This window comes from Podarcis muralis, chromosome 6 (genome assembly GCF_964188315.1).
Source record: "Podarcis muralis chromosome 6, rPodMur119.hap1.1, whole genome shotgun sequence".
Lineage (NCBI taxonomy): Eukaryota > Metazoa > Chordata > Lepidosauria > Squamata > Lacertidae > Podarcis > Podarcis muralis.
This window is the reverse complement of record NC_135660.1, coordinates 22,119,869-22,133,759: the sequence shown is the minus strand read 5'-3', so window position 1 is coordinate 22,133,759 and position 13,891 is coordinate 22,119,869. Positions and strand designations below refer to the sequence as shown.

The window sequence follows — 13,891 nt, the reverse complement described above, 5'->3', positions numbered from 1 at the left end:
TAATCTTCGTCAATACCCTCGGGATTCTCACCTTTCACGGGACTAATACTTAAGCTCCCAGGAGGGCAAGGAAAGATGCTCACCTGAAACATTTGTCTTACTTTCCTTCGGGGCAGGCTGACGTTCAGTTTATGCATCAACTGGTGAATCTCTTCAATATTCAGCAAACCATCGCCATTCTTGTCTGCTTCCTGAAAGGTCTGCTTCACCCAAGTGCAGATGAATTAAGGAAAGGGTAAAAGGCTTGTACCAAAATGTTCCTAGCTTTGCTTTTGAATTATTGAAGAATGCAAAAGGAAAGAGGTGAGTTATATAAATCAGGCGCAGGCTGACAAACACACTATTTGGGGGACAGCACACACACTGCAAATATTTCCACCTCTCCATGCATATCCATATCCATATACAGTGGTGCCTCTAATTACGAACTTAATTCGTTCCCAAGGTCCGTTCTTAACCTGAAACTGTTCTTAACCTGAAGCACCACTTTAGCTACTGGTGCCTCCTGCTGCTGCGGCGCCGCCGGAGCACGATTTCTGTTCTCATCCTGAAGCAAAGTTCTTAACCCGAGGTACTATTTCTGGGTTAGCGGAGTCTGCAACCTGAAGCGTCTGTAACCTGAAGCATATGTAACCCGAGGTACCACTGTATACACACACACACACACACATATATATATATATATATATATATATGCTTTCGTAGATTTTCACGGGTACAGGAATGCAGGTTTTGGTGTCCTCGGGTGTCTTCCCGTGTAAAAGTTGGGGTGTCTAGGCGACGTTTCGACGAGGTCTCACTCGTCATCTTCAGGCTGGTGCTTTCGGCTTCTTGTTACTGGAACAGAGCAGGATCTCAGTGTTTGAGTTCCTATAAATACTGTTGAGGAGGTGTGGTGTATAGCCTCCAATGTTCTGGGCAGAGAGGAAGTTCCCAGGCTAGTGTGCCTTTTCTTCTTTTGTTCCTTAATTACTTGAGGGATATCTTGAGTGATTTCTTGAGTGATATCCTGAGTACCACTTAGGTGGGTCATTAGGTGTGGATTAGTTGCTAAAGCCTTTGTGTCTTGACCTCTTGAACTTTGTGAAGAGTTTTTCTGAGAAGATGGCTGTACTGCACTTAGTTGTGCTCTGGCTTGGCTTCGTGTATAGGGGCGAGCTGTGGTTTTGTGGCCTGTGCCAGCCAGATCTGTGTAGGGATTGCAGGGGGGTGCAGCATCCGGAGGTGCCACCATGGTTTGGCTACTGGATGGTGTCTGTAATTTATCTGTGGAGAGGGTCTGGGTTTGGGTCTGGTGTGGTTGATTGGTGATGGCGTTCTGTGTGCCTCTGGATCTGGTGTCAGTTTTTGTGGGGAGGGCTAATTTCCAGATGTCTGGCAAGCGGGATGTGTCGTCACGCTTGTTCATGTTGTGAGGGTGTTTCTCTATCTCGATGGCTTCCATGATTATTCTCTTGTGGTGATGTTCCATGTTAAAGAGCAATTTGGAATCTGCAAAATTAATTTCGTGTCCTGTTTCTTTCATGTGTTGGAAAAGAGAGGAAGTTTTTTCTTCTTTTTTGACGGCATTCTTGTGTTCTGCAATACGTGCATTTATTCGTCTGTTTGTTTGTCCAATGTACGTGGCTGGGCAGACTTTGCAGGGTATTTCATAGACCCCTTGGTTTTCCAACTGGATTTTATCCTTGGGGTTTCTGAGGATATTGGCTATTTTTTGGTTGGTGCAAAAGGCTGTTTTGATATTGTGTTTATGGAGGATTTTGCTAATTTTATCTGTAGTGCCCTTGATATAAGGAAGGAGGGCCATGCCATTGTTTTCTTCTGTGTCTTGGTTTTTGGGGGGTGTTTCTTTTTGGATTAGCTTCGTAACCCTGTTTTGCTGGTATCCATTGGCAATTAACACATTTGAGAGATTCTGTAACTCAGTTGTCAAGTGGTCTTTGTCAGCCAGGCGTTTGGTTCTGGAGATGAGAGTCTTGGCTACGGAGTTTATTTGTGCAGGGTGGTGGTGTGATTGTGCATGTAAGTAGCGGTTGGTGTGTGTTTTTTTCCGGTAGATAGTGTGTCCTAGGGAGCCATCAGGTTTTTTGTAGATTAGGACGTCAAGGAAGGGAAGTTGGTTGTTGGCTTCTATTTCCATAGTGAATTGTATTTTGGGGTGTAGGCTGTTGAGATGTGTGAGGAAGCTATCCAGTTTTTCCTTCCCGTGTGGCCAAATTACAAAGGTGTCGTCAACATATCTGAGCCAAAGTTTGGGTTTGTGTTCTGACTTGTCTAAAGCATTGGTTTCAAAGTGTTCCATGTACAGGTTTGCGATGACCGGTGAGAGGGGTGATCCCATAGGTGCTCCTTCTATCTGTTTGTATCTTTGTCCATTGTGGATGAAGTACGTGTTGGTTAGGCAGTGGTTGGTCAGGTCCAAGATGTATTCGGGGGGATTGTATTTGTTTTGAATGGCTGTCAAGGCTTCATTAATGGGCACTTGTGTGAAGAGAGATACAACATCGAAGCTCACAAGTAGGTCATTGGGATGTAGGTTTTGCTTCTTTATTGTTTCTATGAACTGGAAGGAGTTTGGAACGTGTGAAGAGATGGATTCTGCATAGGGCTGAAGTTGCTTGGCGAGAAATTTAGCGAGATTTTGTAGAGGTGAGCCTATGGAGCTGACTATTGGTCTGAGTGGTGTTCCTTCTTTGTGTATCTTGGGGAGGCCGTAGAGTTTGGGGCATCTGGATGATTTTTCTCTGGGGATGATTCTTAGCTGGATTTCTTCACTGATAGGAGAGGCTTTTATTTTGGATTTGGTGGTTTTTTCCAGATAGGTGGTGGGATCTGTTTTTATAGGTTGATAGGTAGGGTCTTGGAGTAGATTTGATAGTTTTGCTTGGTAGTCCGATGTGTTCATCACAACAGTGGCATTACCTTTGTCTGCTGGGAGAATGATTATGTTGTTGTCTTTCCTCAGGTTGGTGAGTGCTTTCTGTTCTTCTTTGTGTAAATTGCTTCTGGGTGGTTTGCTGGAGCAGAGGATGTTGGTGACTTCAAGTCTGATTTTATTGGCTTCATCTGGGTTGATTTTGGTTAGGCTAGCTTCGACTCCGCATATGATGTTTTCCGTGGGGATGCGTCTCGGGGCGACTGCAAAGTTGAAACCTTTGGAGAGTACTTTGGTTTCAGTTGAGGTGAGGATCCTGTCTGATATGTTATGTACTGTTTGTTTCATGGGTTGTTGTGGAGGGTGGCTGGGCTTCTGGCGTTTCTCTAGTTTGTGGAGTTTGTTGGTGTGTGTGTCTGTCTTATGTGAGGTCTCCGTTTCAGCTCTCCAGACGGCTAGTTGTTTGCATTTGTCCCAGCTGACAAGAACCTACGAGAAACTAGAAATCCGAAGAGCCACCATCTTATGTGATCTCTTGTTCCTACGCAACTGCCGAGACAACAACTTAATTCCCACATGCTTCCAACTTAAATTCCACTCTAAAACCCCAGCTACCGAAAGGATCCTGAAACGAACTGAACTATCCCTAATCAGAAACGAACTACACAAGAAAAGATACCTACTAAACCAAACCAACAAAGATCTGCTCACTCTTCACCTCAAACTCTGTCAGCTGGAAGGTTTCCTCCCCGTAGAGGTGAGATATTTGCTTTCGTAGATTTTCACGGGTACAGGAATGCAGGTTTTGGTGTCCTCGGGTGTCTTCCCGTGTAAAAGTTGGGGTGTCTAGGCGACGTTTCGACGAGGTCTTACTCGTCATCTTCACCTCAAACTCTGTAACAAAATCCACCCTGCACTCTGGGACAAATGCAAACAACTAGCCGTCTGGAGAGCTGAAACGGAGACCTCACATAAGACAGACACACACACCAACAAACTCCACAAACTAGAGAAACGCCAGAAGCCCAGCCACCCTCCACAACAACCCATGAAACAAACAGTACATAACATATCAGACAGGATCCTCACCTCAACTGAAACCAAAGTACTCTCCAAAGGTTTCAACTTTGCAGTCGCCCCGAGACGCATCCCCACGGAAAACATCATATGCGGAGTCGAAGCTAGCCTAACCAAAATCAACCCAGATGAAGCCAATAAAATCAGACTTGAAGTCACCAACATCCTCTGCTCCAGCAAACCACCCAGAAGCAATTTACACAAAGAAGAACAGAAAGCACTCACCAACCTGAGGAAAGACAACAACATAATCATTCTCCCAGCAGACAAAGGTAATGCCACTGTTGTGATGAACACATCGGACTACCAAGCAAAACTATCAAATCTACTCCAAGACCCTACCTATCAACCTATAAAAACAGATCCCACCACCTATCTGGAAAAAACCACCAAATCCAAAATAAAAGCCTCTCCTATCAGTGAAGAAATCCAGCTAAGAATCATCCCCAGAGAAAAATCATCCAGATGCCCCAAACTCTACGGCCTCCCCAAGATACACAAAGAAGGAACACCACTCAGACCAATAGTCAGCTCCATAGGCTCACCTCTACAAAATCTCGCTAAATTTCTCGCCAAGCAACTTCAGCCCTATGCAGAATCCATCTCTTCACACGTTCCAAACTCCTTCCAGTTCATAGAAACAATAAAGAAGCAAAACCTACATCCCAATGACCTACTTGTGAGCTTCGATGTTGTATCTCTCTTCACACAAGTGCCCATTAATGAAGCCTTGACAGCCATTCAAAACAAATACAATCCCCCCGAATACATCTTGGACCTGACCAACCACTGCCTAACCAACACGTACTTCATCCACAATGGACAAAGATACAAACAGATAGAAGGAGCACCTATGGGATCACCCCTCTCACCGGTCATCGCAAACCTGTACATGGAACACTTTGAAACCAATGCTTTAGACAAGTCAGAACACAAACCCAAACTTTGGCTCAGATATGTTGACGACACCTTTGTAATTTGGCCACACGGGAAGGAAAAACTGGATAGCTTCCTCACACATCTCAACAGCCTACACCCCAAAATACAATTCACTATGGAAATAGAAGCCAACAACCAACTTCCCTTCCTTGACGTCCTAATCTACAAAAAACCTGATGGCTCCCTAGGACACACTATCTACCGGAAAAAAACACACACCAACCGCTACTTACATGCACAATCACACCACCACCCTGCACAAATAAACTCCGTAGCCAAGACTCTCATCTCCAGAACCAAACGCCTGGCTGACAAAGACCACTTGACAACTGAGTTACAGAATCTCTCAAATGTGTTAATTGCCAATGGATACCAGCAAAACAGGGTTACGAAGCTAATCCAAAAAGAAACACCCCCCAAAAACCAAGACACAGAAGAAAACAATGGCATGGCCCTCCTTCCTTATATCAAGGGCACTACAGATAAAATTAGCAAAATCCTCCATAAACACAATATCAAAACAGCCTTTTGCACCAACCAAAAAATAGCCAATATCCTCAGAAACCCCAAGGATAAAATCCAGTTGGAAAACCAAGGGGTCTATGAAATACCCTGCAAAGTCTGCCCAGCCACGTACATTGGACAAACAAACAGACGAATAAATGCACGTATTGCAGAACACAAGAATGCCGTCAAAAAAGAAGAAAAAACTTCCTCTCTTTTCCAACACATGAAAGAAACAGGACACGAAATTAATTTTGCAGATTCCAAATTGCTCTTTAACATGGAACATCACCACAAGAGAATAATCATGGAAGCCATCGAGATAGAGAAACACCCTCACAACATGAACAAGCGTGACGACACATCCCGCTTGCCAGACATCTGGAAATTAGCCCTCCCCACAAAAACTGACACCAGATCCAGAGGCACACAGAACGCCATCACCAATCAACCACACCAGACCCAAACCCAGACCCTCTCCACAGATAAATTACAGACACCATCCAGTAGCCAAACCATGGTGGCACCTCCGGATGCTGCACCCCCCTGCAATCCCTACACAGATCTGGCTGGCACAGGCCACAAAACCACAGCTCGCCCCTATACACGAAGCCAAGCCAGAGCACAACTAAGTGCAGTACAGCCATCTTCTCAGAAAAACTCTTCACAAAGTTCAAGAGGTCAAGACACAAAGGCTTTAGCAACTAATCCACACCTAATGACCCACCTAAGTGGTACTCAGGATATCACTCAAGAAATCACTCAAGATATCCCTCAAGTAATTAAGGAACAAAAGAAGAAAAGGCACACTAGCCTGGGAACTTCCTCTCTGCCCAGAACATTGGAGGCTATACACCACACCTCCTCAACAGTATTTATAGGAACTCAAACACTGAGATCCTGCTCTGTTCCAGTAACAAGAAGCCGAAAGCACCAGCCTGAAGATGACGAGTGAGACCTCGTCGAAACGTCGCCTAGACACCCCAACTTTTACACGGGAAGACACCCGAGGACACCAAAACCTGCATATATATATATATATATATATATATATATATATTCAGCTTTCAGGGCAGTTGCTCTCACAAGGTTGTGTACATGGCAATATAAATCCACATTACACTCCTTAAAACAAACAATTAAAATGTAACCAAGATGCAACAATGAAAAAAATGGATTGAAATAATAATGCTGACTTCATTTTCAATTCACCTGCAACTAGGCCACACCTTCTTCCTGAGGGCAGACATCCCATAGATGTGGGGCTATGACTGAAAAGGCCCTAGAGTTTAGCATTTCATACATGAGCTTCTGGCTTGTACGCCCCCCTGCCCAGCACTTATAAGCATTTTTCCACTAACCACAGTTCTTTGTTTTCTTTAACAGCTTTCCAGGTCATGTGGCCAGCATGACTAAACCGCTTCTGGTGCAACGGAACACCGTGACAGAAGCCAGAGGACACGGAAACGCCATTTACCTTCCTGCCACAGCAGTACCTATTTATCTACTTGCACTGGCGTGCTTTCGAACTGCTAGGTTGGTAGGAGCTGGGACAGAGCAATGAGAGCTCACTCCGTCACAGGGATTTGAACCGCCAACCTTCTGATCGGCAAGCCCAAGAGCCTCAGCGGTCTTGACCACAGCACCACCCGAATCCCTATCTAGTTCAGTCTATCTAGTATCTATCTAGTTCAGTGTTGTCTCCACTAATGGGCATCTTCTCTCCGGGGTCTCAGATGGAGATCTCCTCCTGCCCTACCTGCAGATGCTGAGAATTGAACCTGAGACCTTCTGCATGAAAAACAGAGGCTCTACCACCAAGCTGCAGCCCTTCCCCGTTTCCAGATACTTCCCTTGATCACTGCATGTCTACTTGGCAGTTTGCCCCGCTATCTTCAATGGAGCTTCCTCCTTCGCAAGTATGTGGAGGATTGCAGTTTCAGTTGTTGTTTTGTCTACATTCTCCAGCTCTTGGACAACCATCCAACTTCATGGAACCTTTCTCCTATTGGTTGCTTTCTCCCTCTGCCCTTCTCTTCCCCCCCCCCAACTGATGCACCCCCCTTTCAAATCCACATCCCCTGGTGGCTTCTGTTCTCTTCCCACTCCAGCTGGAGCTGTTACAGGGGTTATTTCTCCCTGCCGCCTCCCCAGCTGCCAAGACCGATAATGCAAACAAGGCTTGAAGTCGCATTTCAGCACAACCAAACACACGGCAGCAACATGCAGGCCTCCAAAAGTCAGGGATAAATATAGAAAGTGCGGAAGGAGTTTATGGAGCTTGTAATTTGCCACAAAAGGCTGGCAGGCGCTCCTCTGTCTTCCGACAGTCGGAGCTGAAATTTGGAGGTGGGGATTATCAGGTCTGAGAAAGCGTCCCCTACATTCGCAGTTCACTCGGGCAACCTGGGTCCAACGAAATGGGAGTCACAATCCCATATCTTTGCTGGAGAATAATTTGTTTCATTTCCAACTAGTTTAATACTCTGGGAAAAGTGAATCTTCAAGTGACTTTCCCACCACCAACCACCCCTCCCTGAACTTACTCCTGCTTTGCAATGTCTTCCGCCCTTGTTTTGTCTTTAGCATATAGTGACATGAAAGACTGATTGAGTGATTGATTATCGGGAAATGCCTCCCACCTAGTTATTTTATTTTTCACCTTCCATTTTCCCTCTCTGCTTTGTCTCTGAGCAAAACTGGACCATCTGCAGTTCAGCTAACATAGTCCTGGATTGAACTTTAACATTTCTTTCTTTCTAAATGTGGTCACAGTCCAGGGATGCTTGCATGCAGGAAAATGCAATACTGTACTAGTATAGTAGGGAACGCGGGTGGCGCTGTGGGTAAAAGCCTCAGCGCCTAGGGCTTGCTGATCGAAAGGTCGGTGGTTCGAATCCCCGCGGCGGGGTGCGCTCCTGTTGTTCGGTCCCAGCGCCTGCCAACCTAGCAGTTCGAAAGCACTCCCGGGTGCAAGTAGATAAATAGGGACCGCTTACTAGCGGGAAGGTAAACGGTGTTTCCGTGTGCGGCTCTGGCTCGCCAGAGCAGCGATGTCACGCTGGCCACGTGACCCGGAAGTGTCTGTGGACAGCGCTGGCCCCCGGCCTCTTGAGTGAGATGGGCGCACAACCCTAGAGTCTGTCAAGACTGGCCCATACGGGCAAGGGTACCTTTACCTTTTTACTAGTATAGTAACAAATTTTGCCTACCTGCAATGGTTATTTAATTCTGCCACCAAATGCAGATGACTCACACTACCTATAGATGGTGCAACTAAAATTCCAGGGCACTGCTGCCAAAGAGGATCTTGAGAAGGACTCAGCAGCTCACCAGGTTTTTTATAATTATTATTTAATCAGAATTAACAAAGATAAAGTTGTACAACCACAGTGGTTGTACAACTCTACATCTGTTAATCCTGATTACCTTCCAGAAAAAGGGAATGGGAGGAATATCACCCCACAGGGTGGTATCTAAGATATTAATCAAAAATGGCAAGCAAAAAAGCAAATCTTGGCAATCAAAAAACAAAGGCCTTTTTAAAAATATGACCAGAGGTGAATCTAGGGGCACACCTTGTACCTCAAAGCATGTCATGATGCGAGAGGCTGTGGCTCTCCAAGTGTTTCTGGATGACAACTCCCATCATCCAAACTGGTTGGGGCCAATGGAAGCTGCCATCCAATAATGTTTGGAGGCCCACAGGTTCTCCACCAACCAGAATCCCCAGACACGGAGCCAGAATCTAGCTTCCTGAAAGGATATTGATCGTGTGTTCTCTGTCGCTTGGCTAGAGAGTCCTCGTCGCTGATCCCAGCCATCAGGTACTTCAAACCAGTGATCCAGGTGCGAGCTTCCTCTGGGTTGGAAGTGATCAGATCCAGCGACTCCATATGGTTGCCGTGGTAAATGGTGAAGCAGCAGCTCGGGTCAAAGTTGCCTTCAGCATGGCGATGGAATATTTCTGACTGCCGTCCTTCAGTCACTTTGTAGATGGAATCAATTATGACTGTAAAAGCAAGACAAGACTGTAAAAGCAAGACAAAACTGGGGGAGGGGGGACCCGAAAAGTGAAAGGGCTCAGATTCTTCAGGTTTCCATATTGTTTCTTGCAATTTAGCTAGCCTTGTACCTTAATGAGCTAGGCCGAAAATGATTAAAGAGAAGGTTTTTGGGTGGCTTTATAGAAGGCTCCTTGATAGATATTGTGCAAAGTTGCATCCCTCTGAAGATGTAAGTCACTCTTCCCCAACCTGATGCCCTGCAGATCCCTCACTATTGGTCATGTCAGCTGAGGTTGATGGGAGTTGGAGTCCAAAATGTCTGGAGAGTTAAGTGAGGGGGAGGAACAAAACAGGGACTCAAGGAAGGAAGGAAGGAAGGAAGGAAGGAAGGAAGGAAGGAAGGAAGGAAGGAAGGGGGAGGAGGGAAGGGACTGTGTATTGCTTTAGCTACTACAGGTGAAGATACTGGATACATTTTACACTGCAAACCAGTGTACATAAGGTAAAGGTAAAGGGACCCCTGACCATTAGGTCCAGTCGTGACTGACTCTGGGGTTGCGGCGCTCATCTCGCTTTACTGGCTGAGGGAGCCGGCGTACAGCTTCCGGGTCATGTGGCCAGCATGACTAAGCCGCTTCTGGCGAACCAGAGCAGCACATGGAAATGCCGTTTACCTTCCCGCTGGAGCGGTACCTATTTATCTACTTGCATTTTGAGGTGCTTTCGAACTGCTAGGTTGGCAGAAGCAGGGACTGAGCAACGGGAGCTCACCCCGTCGCAGGGATTCGAACCGCCGACCTTCTGATTGGCAAGTCCTAGGCTCTGTGGTTTAACCCACAGCGCCACCCGCGTCCCAAACCAGTGTACATACCATGCTCCCAATTCCTTAACCCTAAGAACCTAAGAAAAGCCTGCTGAATCAGGCTAAATAATGGCCCATCTAGTTCAGGGTCCTTTTCTCCCCATTGCCAACCAGTTGCCTGTAGGGAACCAGCAATTAGAGGACCTGAGCAGAAGAGCCCTCTCCCCTTCTGTGGTTTCCAGCAACTGGGATTCAAAAGCATACTGCTTCCAACTCTGGTGGAGCACAGCCATTGTGGCTACCAACCACTGTTGGCCTTATCCTCCATAAATGTGTCCAGTCCTCTTTTAAAGCCATCTCAGTTGGTGGCCATCACTGCTCCCTGTTGGAATGAGTTGCATGTTTGAACGATGTTCTGCATAAAGTACTTTCTTTCATCTGCTCTAAATCTTCTAATCTTCCACTTCATTGGGTGTCCACCACTTCTAGCATTATAAGAGAGGTGGGGGGAGATTCTCTGCAGACTTTCTCCATGCCATTCATAATTTTATAAGCTTCTCTCATGTCACCTCTTTCCATTTTTCCTTTTCTTTTGTATATAGTTTTATTAAGTTTTCTGTTTTACAATTTAAAATACTCACTTTACACCCTTAAGATATCAATGACTTCCGTCCTTCTCTTTCCATGGTTCATTTTACATATCATAAATCCCTGCATATTTTACAGAAACTATACCATTCAGTATTCCATTATTGCATCCATCAAAACATGTTTACGCTGTTGAATTTATCTTAATGCTGCCAGCGTTTTCCGCTGTGTACAACTGTTTCCCATATATTCAGTAAACATTTTCCAGTCTTCTTTAAAGTTATGTTCTTATTGTTCTCTTACTCTATATGTTAAGTCTGCGAGTTGTGCATATTCTGTCAACTTAAGTTGCCATTCATCTTTCGTTGGGACCTCATCCTTGCAGTTTTGTTGTTGTTGTTGTTAGAGCGTTTATTAATTTTCCAATAAAAACATCCAATTAGCATATCAAATCATAATCCAATAAAAATTTAAAAAATAAAATTTAAAAAATCCAATTGTCTTCCGAATTTAATTCTAATTTTTGCGACTTCCCACAGCCTGAACGTCAAAGCAACTCCAAGTCTCAGTCCTGCCTCTCATGATATTTCCATATTTCCATATCCAATTTTATCTCTCTAATCCTTGCCATTTTTCTAAACTAAAAAGATCCAAACGCGGCAATCTTTCCTCACAGGGCAGTCACACCTTGTTAATTTTGGTTGCCCTTTTTTGAACATTTCCCAACTCTACACCTATTATTATTATTATTTACAAAAGTACATGCATTGTCTCTTTTTTCAGGTTGTGTTTTCTACAGATCAGTTCCATTTGTTGTGAGACATTAGTGTTGTATGCAGTATAAGGTGGGGAGGAAGAGGGGGGCAGAGAGGGGGTGGGGTAGTAAAGCTTATATTCTTCTACTTAGGGTATGTTTGGGGTTTTGTGGCAGCGTCACTTGGGTAGGTTCTCCTTCTATTCGCTTGCTATATTTCCTTGGTAGTGAGAGAGATTGTGGGGGCAGCCTAGGGCTTGGCTGGTTGTCTTGGGTTGGCTGCAGTGAGGTTTGTTTCTGGTTGGGCGGTGTTGTTGGGTCAAGTTAGCCATGCTGATTCGTATGCTGTCGGTACCTTATCCTTTTTAAGGTGAGGCACCCAGAACTGTACCCAGTATTTGAACTACTAGGAGAGAGCTTTGGGATCAAATACAACCCCCCACTTCCCTACCCACATCCGTCCCCCTGCCAATCTTAAGCATAGTTAAGTTTTATATGGTGCTAGGGACGCGGGTGGCGCTGTGGGTTAAACCACAGAGCCTAGGACTTGCCGATCAGAAGGTCGGCGGTTCGAATCCCCGCGACGGGGTGAGCTCCCTGCTCCTGCCAACCTAGCAGTTCGAAAGCACATCAAAGTGCAAGTAGATAAATAGGTACCACTCCAGCGGGAAGGTAAATGGCGTTTCCGTGCGCTGCTCTGGTTCGCCAGAAGCGGCTTAGTCATGCTGGTCACATGACCCAGAAGCTGTACACCGGCTCCCTCGGCCAATAAAGCGAGATGAGCGCCGCAACCCCAGAGTCAGTCACGACTGGACCTAATGGTCAGGGGTCCCTTTACCCTTTACCTTAAACTTAACCATGGGGACAGGGTTTGAATGTGAGAAGCAATTGGACAGGGGATTTGGGCCACATGAAAGGGGCTAGGAGTGATGGATATGCACCTGCCCTTTCCAAATTCAAAAAAAGGATATATCTAAAAGACGCACACACAAAAACGCATCTTAGAAAGAACTTACTTTTCGCTTTTTCGCTTTTCCTGGATGGCCTCCATCGGATGCAAGTCCTGTGTTCATCAAGGTAAAAAAGGCGCACAAGTCCTTTGGCTCCACTCTTCAGTTTAACCATCTGAGTCCCAGACTGCATTACACTCATGCATCTTTCAACTGAGGGGGGGCGGGGGAAGAGAACACAACAAATATAGCTGAAAGAGTGATTTGATGCCTAAGTAATTACTGCAGCGCTTATCAACAGAATAAATACTGCATAATCCTTTTATTTTTCATCTGATATGAAAGAAAGCTGGGGATTAATCGGCCTCTGAAAACATTTGTAACATTAGAATGAAGCCTATTTAAGAAATTGTAACTAGCATTGAGCCTTTGTCCTGCATTCATCCTGATTTGCTTACAGGGTCTCTCTCTCTCTCTCTCTCTCTCTCTCTCTCTCTCTCTCACACACACACACACACACACACACACACACACACACACACATCTTCCTGTAATCATCTGTTCATTCCACACATTTCAGGGCATTCAGTCTTCACTTGTCTAATCACAAAAATTTTGTGTTTTAAAACAGACTTGTACTAGAGTAATGTACTTAGGGTTACCATATTTCAAAAAGTAACCCAAGAGTTTTACAAACCCAAATGTTTACAAAAACACCAGTCTGCAGATGACCCATCTCATAACTGTAAATACAAGGGTTTCTGGTACTTCTGCCGATACAAATCTTTTAAAATGTCCTGTTTTAATCTCTATACAGTGTAGGCAACTTAAATTCCAATTTATAAAAACAGCACCTGTGATATGGCAAGTCAAGAAAATATTTTAGGGTCCTTCTTCCTCTACCCCATACACACGCAAATGCCAAACTTTTAACATACTCATTTCTCCCTAACAATATATGTTCTTGGTTCAAGTTTAAACATAAGTACATAAACTCTCTCCCATTTCTCTCTGCTTATGTGACCCTGTTCATGCAATTCAAACTCCAAGAGCAGAGAGTGACTCTTACACAAGCTAAGTGCAGAATCCGCTACGTGAAAGAGCTTTCTGTAAATCAGAACAGATTCAGAGGAGGGCAATTAAGATGGTCAGTGACATGGAAAACAAGTCCAGTGAGAAAAGACTGGGAGTGGGTATGCTCAACCTGAAGAAGAGAAGACTCAGGGGGACATGTTAAGATTCTTCAAATATCTGAAGAACTGTCACATAGAAAAGGGCAAAAGACTTGTTCCCTGTTGTCTGCAAAGACAGGACTCCATCTGACAGGCTGAACTTACAGGAAGGTAGATACCTGTTGAACAGTAGCTGAAATCTCACAACTGTGAGAGCTGTTTG

At 45.0% G+C, this 13,891-nt stretch overlaps 1 protein-coding gene across 8 annotated transcripts in view; it reads right to left on the bottom strand.

Annotated features, from left to right (window-relative positions):
• Positions 1-13,891, bottom strand: part of PLCH1 (phospholipase C eta 1) — a 144,542-nt gene that overhangs the window by 63,379 nt on the left and 67,272 nt on the right. For 7 of the 8 annotated variants that reach the window (XM_077929851.1, XM_077929858.1, XM_077929855.1 and 4 more), the window contains 3 exons: positions 12,563-12,709; positions 9,164-9,407; positions 84-213 (listed from right to left, as the gene is read on the bottom strand). The exons of the other annotated variant lie outside the window; for it this stretch is intronic. In XM_077929851.1, the coding sequence (XP_077785977.1) occupies positions 84-213; positions 9,164-9,407; positions 12,563-12,709 (521 nt within the window). The remainder of the gene's footprint in view (positions 1-83; positions 214-9,163; positions 9,408-12,562; positions 12,710-13,891) is intronic. 8 annotated transcript variants of the gene reach the window in all.